We start from the raw sequence: 18786 nt of genomic DNA, 5'->3' as shown, positions 1-18786 counted from the left end.
GTAGGTTATTTGTTGGGTATGGGAACGCTCAAAAATTTTTCCCATATATTCATAGGAACGCTGTACCTTAGCGGTGGAAATACAGGACAAGGGCAGTCCCGTATGGGACAAATCAATTTAGCCCAATTTACGGGATGTCCTGGCTAATATGGGACAATTAGCAACCCATGCACACAGAACTGCCCTCACTCACTGTAGCCTTTTCTTCTGTTGGCAGAGGTTTGTGTAGTTTTTTCATTCCCTCATTAAATGATTCTTTTCTCTGTGTAAGTTACCTTATCTGTGTACTAGGTTTTTCATCACAATTGACAATAAGTGACACATCTGACATTTTGGTTAGAGAAACAGCACAGTAATAGGCCCCTCTTGCCAAGTGAGACCGCACTGCCCAATTAAACCCACATGCATCTCTGGAATGTGGGAGGAAACCAGAGCACCAAGAGGAAACTCACATGGTCACGGGAGAATGTACAAACACCTTGCAGAGAGCAGCAGAATGGAACCCGGGTTGCTGTACTGTAATAACATTACGCTGACCACTATGCTACCATTTGCATGTCTGAATGAAAATAAAGTGCAGAATACCTCCCTCGGGTTACATTTGGCTAATTACATTTCCCAGCCATGACCACCATTTTATCACATTCTGTCTCTTATGATCTTTCTCCCTCTTTTCTTACTTCTCCCCCTTTTCCCCTTCTCTCCCCTCTCTCCCACCTCCCCCTCCCTCTCCCCTCTCCCCCTCTCCTCTCCCCTTGAAGCTTTTAAATAAAATTATTTAATAGTTTTAATAATTTCTCCTGTAGGCCAGTTTGCTCCTAGTGCACCGCAGATCATCAGATCTTTGGCCGATTGAAGTCCTCTGAGTCCCTGAAACTGGAGCCTTGCGATTTCTTCACTGGCCATTGAAAATCTTTTATTTTTAAAATGATTTAAATGAGTTATTACTTTCCCTGAACAAGTGAAGAATCTTAATTTTGTTTTAAGATCTCTTTGGCAACTCCAGATTTCTTCGTTTTCATTGATGTTTTCGGCCTGAGTCATTTGGCAGAGGTTTCAAAACCAATCAAACAAAACCACTTGCACTGATTTGAAGACTGGTTTCAAAAGGGAATGGGAGGAATGTTTAGGAGTGCAAGATTTACAAGTGTACAGGAGACTGAGCCAACTGGTTCTTACAGTGAATCAGTGGGAGATTGATGTGTTGAACGGCCTCTTTCTTCACTAACAACATGCTAATTTCGAGTGTGTACGAATGAGACAAAATGAAGGGAGTCTTTAGAGAAATAAGGCACAGGGCAAGGGTGATGTGTTGCAGAGATTTCATTTTAATGACATGCTCAAAAGCACAGAAATCGCAATGTATTTTTCCTAACAAATGCTTTTTTTAAAATCCCAACTCGCATCCTTTAATCCCAGCTCATATCACTTTCCCATGTGGAAGTGTTTAGGAGGCACAACATGAGCTCAATTAGAGGCTAATTGCTGTTGCAAGTTCCTAATTTAACAGGTAGATCCTAGTGCCACCATTCAGAGACGATGTCCCTGTTTACCATGTCAATCTGTGACTGGATTCCACCACCATTCTTTCACTGCTGAAATAGGTCAGATAGAAAGGGAAAGGGAAAGAGAGAGAGAGAGAAAGAGAGAGAGAGAGAGAAGGGAGGGAGGGAGGTAGAAAGGGGGACAAAGACAGGGATAGAGAGAGGGAGACAAAGGCAGGGAGAGGGAGAGAGAGGAAGGGGGACAGGGGGAGGGAGAAGGGAGGGAGATAGAGGGGACAAAGATGGAGAGGAAGAGAGAGGAAGGGGGACAGGGAGAGGGAGAAGGGAGGTAGAGAGGTAAAGAAAGGGAGAGAGAAGAGGTGGGTAGAAGAGAAAGGGAAAGGGAGGGAGAGAGAGGAGCAAGCATTTTAGAGAATTAGAACTAAATTGGCAGCAGCAGTTTATTTAAGTCCCTTTTTTTGGCATCTAATGTACATCCTTCCCATATAGGAAAATCCCTCCTGCGGCTGTAGATGACCAAGGTTACTGTTTACCAAACTGAACTTAACGTGAAACCTTGTTATGTTTGTTCATTGGAAGTTTCTACAGTTTTATAGAAATATAACCAGCAATTTCTCCACTAACTTAGCAAACCCCTCCCCAACCGCATCAGTGGACCGTTCAATCAGTTCATTGCTGTTTATGGGGTCATGCTGTGTACAAATGAGTCCTGATGTACGTCTATAAAACAGTGAATTAATATGTTTTGTGATCCTCACGATATCCTTAAGATTATCTGAAGGAGCAGAGTAATGTAGGTCATTGCATTTTGCAGCCCATAAGAGTTTTCATTTATCGAATCCCAACGTTGTTACTCTCAGTGTATTCAGGGACCACGGTTAACCCAAAGCTTTGAGCTTGGCTTTGTGTATTTTACTCACATGCAGTTCTTGTTGATGTATTTATTGTTTTTAACCTCACACTCCCCCTCCACCATGAGTTTTCAGTTGACAGTTGCTTTTTCAGCTCAGTCGCTGACAGGATGTGGTGTTGCTCGCACGGCCAGCTGGCACCTATCCTTCCCTATTGTCCTCAGAGTTCAGTTGGCTGCTCAATGGACAATTAGGATTCAACCACACTGGCAGCTCCAGAGCAAGGTGGGGGGGGGCGGGGAGGTGCTACGGAATGTGTACAGACATGCAAGTGGAGTTTTGTAAAAACGTGGTCAAGATCAAAGAAGATTAGCTTTATTTCCCACGTACGCTGAAACAGATAGTGAAATACTTTAATACTTTATATTTTATAGTCGCCAAACAATTGATACTAGAACGTACAATCATCATAGCGATATTTGATTCTGCGCTTCCCGCTCCCTGGATTACAATGGATTACAAATGCGCCATTTGCGTCAACCATCAGCACAATGTGAGGATGTGCTGCAATCAGCCCTCAAGTAATGCCGTGCTTCCATCACCAACATAACATGCCCGCAACGTACTAACGCTAACTTGTACGTCTTTGGAATGTGGGAGGAAACCGGAGCACATGGAGGAAACCCATGCAGTCACAGAGAAAATGTACAAATTCCTTACAGACAGCAGCAGGAATTAAACCTTTACAGCTGGCACTGTAAAGCATTGAGCCCCCTGCTATGCTACCATTCCACTCTTACAGTATGCAGTAGCAGTTAGTGTTATCAATATTGTTTTTTATTGCAGATTTATTTAGTTAAGGTTGTTATAGATAGCAGGTTGCGTAGTGGGGATAAGCTCCCACTACCTACTAAATGCTCTCCAAGGCATGCGTCTCAAATAGCCTCTGACAACTAAATCCAGCTCCTGGCCTTCATATGGGGCTTAGCTACTAAGTCCAGCAGAACCATTTCTAATAACAAGAGAAGCGGGTTACTGGCACCTTAAAACCAGTGGCTTCAGGTAGGTGGGGCTTGTGGGCCATGGTGGGCAGCTCATCATGGAGAAAAAGAACTCTCATCTCAAACCTCTGCTGACTTGTGGCTATACCCATTCATGGCGAAGGCTTTGGGAGTAAACCCTGAGGGAAAATCTGGAGTTGGAGTCCATAAGGCTGAGTGGAACGCCAACTGGCAACTCCTATGACGTCACTGGTGCCTTTTCTGTTCCTTTGGATTCATCAGCTGCGTGGAGCGGGGGGGTCTGCAGCATGAGCTCTTCATATTTTACTGCCCTGGCTTGCATGTGGCAGCTATGATGCAAGGTTCAAATTCGATCCGGGCCATCAGAGGTACCTCACTTTTGTTTACATTATCCAGCTGTCATGATGGGATTTGAATTTATTATCAGTGGTCCCTTTACACGACTCCAGTAACTTAACCACCATGCTATTGCCTCAAAAATGGCAGGTGGAATTTAGTGCCGACAAAAGTGTGGTGTTGCACTTCGGAAGGACAAACCACAGTAAGACCTGCATGGTGAGCAGTAGGGCACTGAGGTGCAGCAGAACAGAGGGTAGAATACAGATCCATAATTTCTTGAAAGTGGTATCACAAGTAGTTAGAGTCGTAAAGAGAGCTTTTAGCACATTGACCTTCATAAATCAAAACCCTGAGTATAGGAGTTAGTGTTATATAAGATTATGGTGAGGCCTGATTTGGATTATTGTGTGCAGTTCTGGTCCCCTACCTCCAGGAACGATATCAATTTACAAGGATATTGCCTGGAGTTGAGGACCTGCGTTATAGGGGAAGGTGAGAACCTGGCATAGGAGAATGAGTGTGGCATGTGGCTAAGTGGTTAGGGCGTTGGGCTCACGATCTGAAGGTCATGGGTTCATGTCTCGGCCAAGGCAGCGTGTTGTGTTTGTGAGCAAGGCACTTAACCACACACTGCTCCAGTCCACCCAGCTGAAAATGGCTACTGGCAAAATGCTGGGGGTTAACTCACGATAGACTGGCGTCTTGTCCGGTGGGGGAGGGGGGCAGGGGGAGTCTCATACTCTCAGTCGCTGCACACCACAGAAACCGGCATAAGCACTGGCCTGATGGGCCACAAGGCTCGGGACAGACTTTAACTTTCAAATAGGAGAATGAGGGTAGATTTACTAGAGGTATACAAAATTATGACAGGTATAGATAGGGAAACTTTCCACTGAGATTGGGTAAGACTACAACTAAGGGTGAAAGGGGAAATGTTTAAGGAGAACATGAAGGGAAACTTCTTCACTCAGAGAGTGGTTAGAGTGTGGAATGAGCTACAAGCAGAAATGATGGATTCAGGTTTGATTTCAATACTTAAGAGAAATTTGGATAATTATGGGAGGGGTATGGAGGGCTATGGACCAGGTACAGGTCTATGGAACTAGGCAGATTAATAGTTTGGCATGGACTATAGGAGGTGAATGGCCTGTTTCGGTACTGTAGTGTTCTGTGACTCAATGCTACCATGGTATGGTTAAGGCAATGTAGAGACATGGCTCTGTGGGAGCCAGTGTCTGCTCCCTACCTACTGGCACAGAGAGTTGTCTGCCAACCAGAAGCAATTTTAGGCAAGGCTTGAAGAATCTCACAGCACAGGAGGAGGCCATTTGCCCCATTATGCCCCTCCTTTTCCCAGTAGGCTTACAAATGACTTCTTGTCCAATCGTTAGGCAAGAAACTGCAGATGCTAGAATCTACAGCAAAAACAAACAAAAAAATATATATTACTGGAGGATCTCAGCATGTTAGGAAATGGACAGTGGATGTTTCGGATGAGATGCTTCATCTGGACAGAGAAAGTAGAGGGGAGATAACCAATATAAAGAGATTAGGGAAAGGAATGGATCAAGAGCTGACCGACAGTAAGTGGATCCAGAAGAGGGAGGAGGTAGGTGTGAAGATAGTGACAGGCTGGGATGTGACAGATGGAGTCAACATAGGGCTGCAGATGAGAAATTTGACGAGGAAGGAAGGTGGAACATGGAACCAAATGAGGGAAGTGTGGGCCCTCAATTATCATGTTTCTTTCCCCTCCTCCACCTATTCCAGTCTGTCCATCACCCACACATTCCTTCCCACTTGGTCCCATTCCCCCCCCACCCCATCCCCAATGTTGCCATCAATCTACCCTCTCTCATTTGGTTCCATGTTCCACCGAAAGCACCAGAGATCAGGATCAAACCCAAGTGGTGGAAGTTGTGAGGTTGTAGCTCCCATAGCCCCATCGCTCAGCTGCCAGTAACCTGATGTGTTCAGGCAGCAGTGTTGCTGCTTTACCAGGCTGGCATCTCATTTATAGATGCACCCGGAGCTGTCACTAGTAAATTGTCGGTATTTTAACCGCTTTGATACAGCACACCTAACTCTTACCGAAGGCACTAAAATTGCAGGAGCCTGGAACTACACATTACACGCCTGCTTACTTTACTCACTGAACCCAGAGTCAGAATAATACAGCACTGTAATAGGCCCTTCATCCCATCTGGTCCATGCTGAACACAGGATCCTCCCTGCTCGGGCTAGTTGTCTGTGTTTAACCCATCACTCTCTAAGTCAGTCTCACTATGTATCAATCCAAGTGCCTCTTAAACATTGCACTTATACCCACCACAACCACTTTCTCTGGCAGCTTATTCCAGGTACTCACTAACCTCTGTGTAAAGAAGTTACCCCTCAGTTCTCTCTGCTCTTACTTTGTATCTGCTCCCTCTCCAGTCTGTGGGAAAAGATGATTTTTTTCTTTGGTCCCCTCACCAGATGATAATGATAGGCTGAAAGATGTACCAGCCCAGTTTTAAGCCGTCTGTAAGGAAAGCTTACATTGCTAACTAACACCTAAGCAACATACTAAAAATGGGCACATGTGTTTGCATCATTCTTGGGAATAAAAGATTGAAAAAATAAGTGGAACACTGTGGCTGACAATAGAAGCAGTAATGCAATAGTATTGAGTCAATTGCATTTTGCACAGGTTTGAAGATATCTTCAGAGTTAGTATCCAATGACTTATGGTCTCCCCAAAGTCTATATGATAGTTGCTTCTATCAGTACAGTTATGGGCATGTACAGCAGTAACATAGTCAAAGACAAGGCCATAGAGCTCATTTGGCAGATCTGTCACTTGTTCTTGCTGATGAACTTTGAAGCTTCCAAGCAGAGGAATTCTCTCTCATTACTTTCTTCTTGTTCTTGTTGTGTGGCAATCAGTAGTGAGTGGATTGCTGCAGGGGTCAATACTGGACCTGCAAGTATTCATGATATACACTAATGATTTGGAAGCGGAGACCATGTATAACATATCGAAGTTTGCTGATGACACTGCATTGAGTGGAAAAGCCAATTGTGCAGAGGATGTGGAGAGTCTGTTAAGAGACATAAGTAGTTAAGTGAGTGGACAAGAATCTGGCAGGTGGAGTACTATGTTAGTAAATGCAAGGTCACCCACTCTGGAAGGAAAAATAGAAGGTCAGATTTTTATTTAAATGATAAATGATTGTAGCATGCTTTTGGCAGAGAAATTTGGGAGTACTTGTACATGAATTGCAAAGGTGGATTTGCAGGTCCAGAAGGTTCTCAAGGAAGCAAATGGAATGTTGGCCTTCATTGCTAGAGGGTTTTAATTTATGAGCTGGGAGGCTATGCTGCAACTCTACAGGGTACAGGTGAGGCCGCACCTGGAGCACTGCATGCAGTTCCGGTCTCCTTACTTGCCAGAAGATATACTGGCTTTGGAGGTGGTGCAGTGGAGGTTCACCAGGTTGATTTTGGAGATAAAGGGGTTAATTTATGAGGAGAGATTTAGTTGTCTGGGACTGTATTTGCTGGAATTCATAAAAATGAGTGAGAATGTATAATAACATAAAATTATGAAAGGGATAGATAAGACATAGGCCTGGAATGTTTCCACTGGTTGGTGAGACTAGAACTAGGAGATATCACGTCAGATTCAGGGAAATGGATTTCAGTCAGAACTGAGAAGGAGTTGCTTTTCCCCAGAGAGTAGCAAATCTGTGGAATTCTCTACCCAGGGAAGCAGTAGAGGCTACCTCATTAAAAATACTGAAGACAGAGTAGGGCAAATAAGGATTAAAAGGAAAAGACAGATAGAGAAGGTGGATAGGCAGGAAGGCCAGGCAGGTGAAGGCAGGAGCAGTCCGCGGCCAGATCAGCCATGATCGTATTGAATGGTGGAACAGGATTGACAGACCAGAAGGCCTATTCCTGCTTCTATTTCTTATGTTCAACATGGAGAAGTGGTGTACAGGGTGATCAGCTGGGAAGTTTCTTGTTTGTCGTAGACCTGGCACCACAGGAATCTATGTGGTCACCACAGGAAACCCAGGGCCTCACCCTCCTGATGACATGCCCCTAAACCATCATGTTCATTGGTGGGACAGGTCAAACTTGGGCACTTTGTTCAGGAATCCGAGACAATGGCTGAAAAGAATGATTCTTGTTAGGCTGTTGTCAGTCTGTGAATTGACTTCTCTGAGGGACAGTTCTGAGACATTCTGGAGTGAAAACGTTCCTTCACCTTTTCTACAAGAGATGTGATCAGATGTGAGAAAGTTGTTGGAGATAGTGAAACAGGAATATGGGCTTCTGGAATGATCAGCCAATACCATAAGACCATAAGATATAGAAGCAGAAGTAGGCCATTCAGCCCATCAAGTCTACTCCGCCATTCAATCATGGGCTGATTCAGTTCTTCCAGTCATCCTCACTCCCCTACCTTCCCCCCAAACCCTTTGATGTCCTGGCTAATCAGGAACCTATCTATCTCTGCCTTAAATGCACCCAATGACTTGGCCTCCACAGCTGCTCGTGGCAACAAATTCCACACATTTACCACCCTCTGACTAAAGTAATTCTCCACATCTCTGTTCTAAATGGACATCCTTCAATCCTGAAGTCATGCCCTCTTGTCCTAGACTCCCCCACCATGGGAAATAACTTTGCCATATCTAATCTGTTCAGGCCTTTTAACATTCAGATTGTTTCTATGAGATCCCCCCTCATTCTCCTGAAATCCAGGGAATACAGCCCAAGAGCTGCCAGACGTTCCTCATACAGTAACCCTTTCAATCCTGGAATCATTCTCGTGAATCTTCTCTGAACCCTCTCCAATGTCAGTATATCCTTGCTAAAATAAGGAGCCCAAAACTGCACGCAATACTCCAAGTGTGGTCTCATGAGTGCCTTATAGAGCCTCAACATCACATCCCTGCTCTTATATTCTATACCTCTAGATATGAATGCCAACATTGCATTCGCCTTCTTCACCACTGACTCAACCTGAAGATTAACCTTCAGTGTATCCTGCACGGGGACTCCCAAATCCCTTTGCATCACTGCATTTTGAATTCTCTCTCCATCTAAATAATGGTCTGACCGTTTATGTCTTCCACCAAAGTGCATGACCATACACTTTCCAACATTGTACTTCATTTGCCACTTCTTTGCCCATTCCCCTAAACTATCTAAGTCTCTCTGCAGGCTCTCTGTTTCCTCAACACTACCCACTCCTCCACCTATCTTTGTATCATCATCAAATTTAGCCAGAAATCCATTAATCCATACAATGGAGATACGTCTGAGGGATTACTGTAATTGAGAAGCAGGACCTTCAATCATTGACAGTGTAGTGTGGCTGGCTCTCAAACTTTGTTTTATATCAACCATGTATCACATTCCATTGGAAGGTTACTTCTGCATTTCTTTTCACTTCCCTATTGGGACCAACAATCCAAATTTTACTGTTTGGTTTCATATGTATAAAAACATTCTCCTTATGTCATCTACTGCCACAATGAGGCCATAATCAGATTGGTGGAGCAACAACTTATATTCTTTCTGAATAGCCTCCAACCTAAGGACATGAACACCGATTTCTTTAACTTAGGTAATTTCTTACTCGCTCTTTTTCCATTCCCCATTCTGGTCACCCTGATACATCAACCCCCACCCCACCCACCTACCTTTACCCTCACCTATCAACCTGCCAAATTGTACTCCTCCATTTCCACCCACCTTCTTATTCTGGCTTCTGCCTGCTTCCTTTCCAGTCCTGATGAAGTATCTTGGCCCAAAGGTTTAACTGTTTATTCTGCTCTATAGGTGCTGCCTGACTTGCTGAGTTCCTCCACCTTTTTGTCTGTGGTGTTCCACATTTCTTGCACCTGCAGAATCTCTTGTATCTATCCACTGATTTATTGTTATCTCTCCTCCCTGGCACCATTCAAATAAATTACTCTTGGACTATTTGAAAACATATTCAGCTCAATATTTAACCCCTGATCCTTGTGCTGATGCTAGGATTGACTAATCATGATTTCTTACTTTCATTTTCCCGGCATTTTACACTGAATCCAGGCAGTGTGCTGTATTTTGCTCTGTTTTGTAATCTTAGTTGCATCTTAAACTATGTTATTTAGTAGTTAGTACTGAATGCACTATTTTCAAGTTCCGTATTCTTCAGTATTTGAAACCTAATGTACTTACTTTTAAAATAAGGTCTATTTTGAAACTAGGTACTGGTTCTCTGCAAGCCGATGTGGGAAAGGTATAATTGAAGCAAATGTTTCAAGTGGTCAGCCATCTGAACTGAAAGGAAATGGTCTAGGTTTTAATGTCTTGTTGCATATTCGTTTACTCCACTTTACTGTGGCTCTGTCATCATTTGAGAGAGGTTTTCCTCTGGGATTATGTGGAGGTCAAATGAGATTGCTGGGACATGCCTGTAAAAAGTTCTCTTCAATACCCACTTTGTGAAGTGGTGAGTGTCCAAACACTGAAGTGAAGTGACCCAAATGGTATCAGCCTTCTCCAAAACCAGAACAAAATGACATTAGCTGCAGTAACTGCTTAATCTGTGTCAGATTTATGAAGACACAAGCAAAGCTGGTGTAAGAACATGAATTTCAGCCTTTTTTAGATGGCTGAACACCCATGATGACTATTGCCTGAGAAGCCCACACTGTAGTAATTAATGTGCCATTGTCTGTTCTTAGCTACAGAGCAGAACTCAGACCAGAGAAACATGGACAGTGTAATTGATTCTCCATGAACATAAAATGGGCAGTGTGTTGAAAACAGCCTCCACATTTTCTCCCTGCTGTGCATGTTCTACATCACATACAGATGAAATTCTGGAGGAGGAAAGGAATGACAGATGGTATTAGGGACTTTCTTAGATATTAGAAGTTAATTCCTGTGGCAAGATAGGTGGAGTATTAAATTTGACCATTTTCAATTCCAATCAGACGGATTCAAGGAGGATATTGAAACCACATCCCACACAAGAGATGCCAGAAAGCAAACCTCCCACACCAACTGCTTCTTCTCTCTAGATTTGAGAAGGGGAAGCAACCTTGGCTAGGCACTGCAGCTAGAAGATGCTTTCTTTGGTAGGTGAAGTAGAGAAAAGATGGGCAAATAGTGGCCTCTCTGTCATCGTCCGTCATTCTCTCAATAAGGTGGGTTAAAATACTTCAGTGTATGAGTAAAAATTAAACATAAGCAGGTTTTGCAGTTTGCGTGTGTGACATGATTCATTGTCTATTGAAGGTTAGTCAAGTAACTCAATTCATCACGTTGGATTTCAGTATCCTGATCCCTTAGTCCCGGCCCTCACTGTGGGTACAATATCACCAGCCTTTGCCTATCCCTACTGTTGTTCTCTCTCCTCCCAGTAATCAATCACAACCACCACAAACTTCCTCCCACACCTCATGTGACGGACTGCCCAGCCCATGTGGTTCCAGTCTCCCACTGCATGAAATTCTCACTCACCTCCTCAACTCTAACCTGAGCACCTGTTCACAGTCCAGAATTCTAGCATTATAGGAGCTTCTCTAAATTCTGCACATAAAACCCTCCCTCATGTATGAAAGACTTTTGCAAGAACACAGTGCTCAAAATCGATTCTACTGTGCATAAAATTGTGACCCAACTCATAATACATATTGCAACAGATAGCCACGTACTTAACATTAGCCCACTGTGCATTCCATATTTAATATACCCTTTGACACAATTTCTAGTCCATCTATACTGAGCAGCTAGCATTCCATTGTTAATTCAGCTGAGTGGATCTTATTAATGAAATTCCAGAGGCAAGGCCATCATATCCTACAGCCAGTCTAGCACCACTAAAACAGTACACTGACCAGAGACACTACCCTGGACAATTTTGAAGCATTACTTAGCACAATTTGACACTGAACCACAAAGGATATTATAGGAAGAGTTGAACAGAATTTTAACTAAAGTTTAATCGAACATCTTGAAGGAATACACTAAGGTGGCAAGAGATGAGGTCCTTGGTAGCTGGAAGGCACAGGCTTTGGCAATAAAGTGTTGGACTTTGAGGGTAAATTGACCAACATCAAGTGCTGGCATAATTGCAGGATGGATTTTCAAAGCCTGTGTTGTTCTCTTCAAGATTCAAGATTACTTATTGTCATATTTCAGTACGCAAGTTTAAAAGGAGTACACAATGATTGTTACTCCAGATCCAGTGCAGCATTAAAAACACAATAATAAGCATAAAAACACAAATATAAATATAAAAGCAATCCTATGCACAAGTCAAGTTGAAGTGCATAGGGAAATGAAGGGTGCTGAGGGGCTGTGAAGAGGAGTAGTTGATATGGATGTAGTGGGTTAATGGGTGGTGGGTTGATCAGCCTGATGGCTTGGGGAATAAGCTTTTTTGCTCATCGTGATATCTTCTAAATAAGTTACAAGTACAAAGGGCAACTCACAAGTGATAAAGTTCATTCAGCCAGTCGGCCCTACAAATAACATAGGTGTAACCCCCAGCAGTAACACGAATCCATAATATGACATCCACTTGAGACTTGGTCCATTCTGCTGACAGCCAAAGAAGGAGCAAAACTATAAACTTTGCCATGATCACAGATTGAGACATGGTCTGAGTGTTTCAGAGGGCTTTAATAAATTTCTTGATTCCTTGACATGATCTATTCTTTAAGAAGGAAAATAAACCTTTATGTTTTCAAATTCTATTATACATGTCAATTTAGAGCTACCAACTCTAATCTTATACAATGAAATCCATGACAACACTGAGCAGCTTCAGTGAAACAGTTTAGAACAGTGTGAGCAGGTTACCTGCTGCTTTGTGAGGGTGTGCAAGCTGAGACACTGGGCAGGGATATCTTCACACACTGTCTCATCTTCACAGATATGATTTGATTACTCTCTCAGATCTTTTGTCTAGTCTGCTCTACTTTGTGTAAATAGCTGGGAATTTCTTATTCAATGTTGTAGTCATAAAGGGGATGTACAACAGGTAACACATCAGTGCAGTGGTTCAGCAGAGCTTTTAGCATTCTTCAATGCAGAACTAAACTAATATAATTTTAGTCAATTCTTTCACAAACTCTGAATGACTTCCTTTTAAATCAATAAATAAGCCCTGTTTCACAGAAAGGGACATTATCGTCCACTGTAATGATGATCAATTCCTTCAGTGAGGGGTGAGATATCAGCACAAGCCAGGACACATCGCTCTTCAAAGTTCGAAGCAAATTTATTCTCAAAGTACATATGTCACCAAATACAACACTGAGGTTCATTTTCTTGAGGGCATTCACAGTCAATACAAATAAACACAATGAAAGATCACACACAACAATATAGATAAACAACTACTGTGCAATAGACAACAAATTGCAAATACAAAAATATCGTGATGCAGGATTTTATTACGCCTTCCCAAAATGCCGTAAGGAATGCAAGTTTTATTGCCTCAAAGCAGCACTATGAACACTACATTTCACAGTCAGCATTTCCCCAGTTATGACACCACCTCGCCCCTCCACCACCACACTTTGCTGGGTTCTCTGCAGTGAGACTTGGATCCTGAACCTGCTGAATCAGACACAAGACTGATAGTTGCCTACAGTCCTGCTGCTGACAGAGAAGACACAGGCGCTTATAATGTAAATAACGTGAGCAGTTCTTAAATTCTACAGAGGCCTGGAGTAAAGTTATTCCAGTTGTACTGTTGTTATACTCGTTAGTAGGCATGCAGCTGCAGGGCAAAAGAAGGGGTGACTGAGTTATATAAACTTTGAATAGGGTATACATAAGCTGTCATAACTCTGATCATTTTGATAAGCAAAACAGCGAGGAATCATAGGGTGTGACTAAGTAATTCCACTTAAGGAAATCGGTGACAATCTGCTGAAGAGTTGCATGATGGAAGCCCCATTTAATGAAATAACTGTACTTGAAATTGTGTAGAATACAGCTGCTGAATTAATTTGTATTCTACTGTTGCTAGAAGTATGCGAGGAACAAGAGAACAAGGAATTCAGGAACTAAATGGCTTCGGTCGATGTTTTGTCTTAACTGTGCATGGTCTTTAAATTTAAAGACCTTTAAAGTTGTGCCATTCTTTGGGGAAGTGTGTGCAATGACGGATGCAGCTCAGAATGAGAACTAAGTGAGTTATTTTGTTGTGAGCCTTGCCTGGAAACTCAGAAGTTGGTCTGGAACCAATTTATGACTTATAAAAACACCACAACTTATAACAATAAAGGAAATTATGATTTCAGATCCAGAGCAAGATTAAGTCAGATTTGATACTGCACTTCAGAACTAGCACCAGCCAGAGATACTGCTGATCATATGAAGGAAGCAAAGCATCAACTTAATTTTTCACAATCTTTCTTACCTTTTGCAACGGTGCCAAGAAGCAGTATGACAGTCCAGGCTTGAAGTTGAAAAGTTATTCTGTTTTGAACATCCATTATTATGTTCTTCTTTCCCCAGATTTATCTCCTTTTATCTGCTAACTTCCTCGTCTGAGTGTATGTGTATGAAAGAATGAGAAAGCGAAATCCTCGGAGATGTTTACTGTGTGAGTTTTAAGTCTTGAATTCAAGCCAGTCTCTGCGAGGGAGTCTGTATTTGGTAGGCTGTGAAAGAAACTTGAAGCCACTAATTTGCATGAGGCGGACTCATGTTTTAATTGGCTGTGGCTTCTGTAACTGACATCCCTATTGCTACTGATAGACAGTACGTATAAGATTTTATATTGAAATGAGACAGGAGCAGGCTGCTGCCTATTCCCATTTCTTGGCAAACTGCTCCTCCAAGCTCCCCAATAATTCAAGGAGGTAATTCAGTGAATGTGTTTGGTAATTGGGATGTTCCATCAAAGCTGCAGTCCAGGGATTGCTCCGAATGCTCACATTATTCAAAGTATGTATATGTCACCATATACTGCCCTGAGGTTCATTCTCTTGCAGGTGTTCACAGTAAAACAAAGAAGTACAATAGAATCAATGAAGAACTACACACAAAGACAGACAAGCAAACAATGTGCAAAAGATAAACTGCAGATACAAAGAGAAACAATTAATTAATCTAACACTGAGTACATGAGCTGTAGAGTCCTTGAAGGTGAGTCCACAGGTGGGGTTCACTGATCAGTTCAGTGCTGAGGTGAGTGAAATTATCCACGCTGGTTCAGGAGCTCGATGGTTGTAGGGTAGTAACTGTTCCTGAACCTACTGGTGTGGGACCTAAGGCTCCTGGACCTCCTTTACAGTGGCAGCAGTGAGAAGAGAGCATGGCTCAAGTGGTGGGCGTCCTTGACAATGGATGTTGCTTTCTTACGGTGTTTGGCGGGGTGGGTTCCTATGATGGACTGGTTTGGATCCACCACATTTTGTAGGCTTTTCCGTTCTTGGGCACTGGTGTTTCAATACCAGGCAGTGATGCAACCAGTCAAGATACTCTGCATTGTGCATCTATAGAAGTTTGTTAAAGTTTTAAATGACATGCCAAATTTGCGCAAACTTCTAAGAAAGAAACATGACATGTGAGGACATGTGTTACGTTCAGTATGCAGAGACTATATTGCTGTCTTTATTTGGACACGATCCCAGTACTCCAATGGCTTGTTCTCCCAAGTCCATTCAGCCCCTACCCTAGCAATATTTCATCCCCATCTCCAAAATTGTATGGAAAATTAAGCACAAAGCTCAGAAATCATACAGAATCTCTGTTAGCAGACCTTGACAGCAAAAACTCCCGGCAGCAAGTTTTGTCACGCATTAAACCCAATTAAAGCTCTCATCTTCCCTATCATTCTGGAACTAGTGGAGGTCAACGGGGAAATTTGGGTCACTGCATGTAGCGGAAGGAGCATCAAGCCTGGAATTAAAGATTCCTGTGGAGAGGGGTTGTAGTTGTGAGCATTCGATGGAAGAGAACAGGTGGGAGAGGGGATTTCATTGATGGGAGGTCAGCTCATGATCAGATGTCAGAGTGGGTCATGTATGAATGAACAGACTCAGGTTTGCTTATCACATGCACAATGTGTTACTTGCGTTAACAGCCGACACACTCAAGGCAGCCCCCAAGTGTCATCACACTTTCCAGCACCAACATAGCATGCACGCAGTGTTTAGTAGAACAACTCGGAACACAACAAGCCACAACATAACACCAGTAAGACAAGCAACACACATAAAAGTTGCTGGTGAACGCAGCAGGCCAGGCAGCATCTCTAGGAAGAGGTACAGTCGACGTTTTGGGCTGAAGCCCTTCGTCAGGACTAACTGAATACTAGCTCTTCGTTCAGTTAGTCCTGACGAAGGGTCTCAGCCTGAAATGTCGACTGTACCTCTTCCTAGAGATGCTGCCTGGCCTGCTGCGTTCACCAGCAACTTTTATGTGTGTTGCTTGAAATTCCAGCATCTGCAGATTCCCTCGTGTTTGCACCAGTAAGACAAGCCCCTCACACTCACCCACATGCACAGACAATCCTTCAACTGCAGGATGGGCCTCCAGTTTACAATTTATAGTCTCTTGTCACCAGGTTTCAGCTATCAGTCTTCGACTTCCAGACTTCTGATCGGCCTTCGGGCTTTGATTTTTGGAATTGACTAGCTGATGATGGGACCCTGAACTCCAGGCTCGAATAACGGGCTTGCTGATTGACTGGCCCTTGTGTCTGCTGCTCGCACGAACAACTGATCCCATGTCCCTCTGACCTGGGATAGCCCAACATCCACAGGTGTCCTTACTCACCCATCCATAACGCTGGCCTTCAAGCACGGAGCGAAGCCTTGGACCTGGATGCCTTTTGTCACCCGACCACATCGCTGAACTTCAAACACGGAGCGCAGAGCTGAGGCTTGACCTCTAACTCCCCCACATCTCTGTCCCTCAACCCTAACTTGATCCCTAACTCCCTTTTCTGGCTCCAAAATCTTACCCCCCCCCAAGACTTAAAAAGGCAACCAAGTCAATGCCACAACCTCAACAGAGATGGAGAATGCAGCTCAGTACCTTCTTGACCAGACAAACATAGATAAAATCTGTTCATGTGGCACACAAAACAGCATTGCATCATTCCTCAAAGAATTTATTCCTAATTTGTTTTCATATGTCAGTATTTCATACATTGGCTGTAAGAACAAGATAGAATTGGATACACAAAAGGTGCTGAAATCAAGCTACTGGAAGAATTCAGTGGGTCTGGCAGTATCTGTGGCAGTTCTCACATTTCAGGTCGAGACGACCTGGATTAATGATAAAATTGGAAGAGAGCCATTTGGCCCCTTTTGCCCACCCTACCATTCATTGTGACCATGACTGGTCTTCTACCTCATTCCTGCAGTAAAGACACACCTCTTGATTCCCATAATAAATAAAAATCAATCCAACTCAGTCCAAGCTCCCACCCACAGCTCTTTTTTGGTGGAGCATTCCAAGGATTCACTTTCCTCCCGCTGATGAAACTTCTCATTCTCAGCCCTGAACAGTCATCTTTTTTAAACATGCGTACAACTGGAGCAGGGGGTAAGCCATTCAGCCCTTTGAGCCTGCCCTGCCATTCAATACAATCATAATTACTTATTATAACACAGGAAGAAGAATCAGGTCTGTGCCAGCTCCCAGTGGATTTTCATGGCCCGTTCTCCATGCTTATTTCCCTGTAGCCCAACATCAAACTCTCATTACAGCCAGGATTTCTCAGTTTAAATTCACCTCCAATTTCCATACCGACATGTCTGTTCACAGCCTACTCTACTGACAAATTGAGGTTAGACACAGATCAGAGGAACAGTACCTCAAATTCTGCCTTGGTAGTTTCCAATCTGATGGCATGAACATCAACTTCTTAATGTCCAGTAACCACTCCCCATTTTTAACCATATCCATCCAGCCCCATGTTCTTTCTCTTTCCCTTCCTTCAGCCTCTCAGTCTGGCCATTGCCCTCTAGTTTCCTCCCTTATTTATTTCCCTTTTTACCATGGTCCCATCTTCTTCAGCCCTTTGTCACTTGCACCGATCATCTCCCAGCTTCTTACATCATTCCCACTTTCTCCCTCCCTCTCCTGCCTACCACCCCCCTCACCTATCCACCTATCACCTACCAGCTCTTCCTCCATTCCTTTTCACACTATCTCCCATCTTTCTAGTCCTGATTAAGGGCTTTGACCTAAAACATCTGCTCTCCATTCACCGCCCCCCCCCCCCGTAAATGCTGCCTGACCCACTGACTTCCACTAGCCTTTTGTACATTGCTACAGATTTCCAGTATCTGCAGTCTCTCTTGTGTTTCCAAATTTGTCTTTTTCTAGAGAAGACCATAGCTGCATACAGTATTCAGATTTGGTCTCACCAAGCCTCTGGATAATTGTAGAAGGACTTGCTTGTGACTGAAAACTTGGTGCAATGAGGCTCTAGGTACCATTTACTTTCTGAACTGCTTGTCATACTCTCGCTTTCAGTGAGAGCAAACAAGAAACAGCCTACCCTGACACCTTTCAAGTCATTGTTGGGGACTTCAGTCAGGCTCGTTTGAGGAAATCTCTGCCCAGATATCATCAACATATCACTTGCAACACCAGGGGCCCACACAATCGACCAGTTACACAACGGTTAGGAATGTCTACCATTCTATGCCCAAACCACATTTTGGGAAACCTCATCATCTAGCTGTCCTCCTCCTACCTCCATACAGGCAAAGGTCAAAGTGCAAGGCTCCAGAGATAAGACCATAAGTAATTTCTCAAATGCTACCTGTGCCACGCACCTGTGAGGGTAGAAACTAGACAATTTGGTAGATAAATGCACGGATGAGAAGCTGGTGCAAGGGTCAGGGCATCAGGTTCTTGGATCATTGGGATATCTTCTGGGGGAAGTGAGACCTGTTCAAAAGGGAGGGGATGCACCTGAACCCGAGGGAGACCAATATTCTCCCAGGCAGGTTTGTTAGAGATGTTGGGGAGGGTTTTTACTACTTTGGGTGGTGGATGGGAAGCAGAGTGGAGGGACTCAGAATAGGACAGATGGTA

The 18786-nt window shown here is 43.5% G+C and overlaps 2 protein-coding genes across 4 annotated transcripts in view; one reads left to right on the top strand and one right to left on the bottom strand.

Annotated features, from left to right (window-relative positions):
* The window catches only part of vsir (V-set immunoregulatory receptor), a 69287-nt gene extending 54914 nt beyond the window's left edge, over positions 1–14373 (bottom strand). Inside the window, exon 1 of the mRNA XM_063070591.1 lies at positions 14144–14373. Coding sequence (XP_062926661.1) covers positions 14144–14219 — 76 coding nt within the window. The 5' untranslated portion in view covers positions 14220–14373. The remainder of the gene's footprint in view (positions 1–14143) is intronic.
* cdh23 (cadherin-related 23) overlaps positions 1–18786 on the top strand; it is a 1160360-nt gene that overhangs the window by 978908 nt on the left and 162666 nt on the right. The gene's annotated exons all lie outside the window — the stretch shown is intronic.

The sequence above is a fragment of the Mobula hypostoma genome, chromosome 18, assembly GCF_963921235.1.
Source record: "Mobula hypostoma chromosome 18, sMobHyp1.1, whole genome shotgun sequence".
Classification (NCBI taxonomy): domain Eukaryota; kingdom Metazoa; phylum Chordata; class Chondrichthyes; order Myliobatiformes; family Myliobatidae; genus Mobula; species Mobula hypostoma.
The sequence above is the reverse complement of the archived record's forward strand: the minus strand, read 5'-3'. Positions and strand labels throughout refer to the sequence as shown.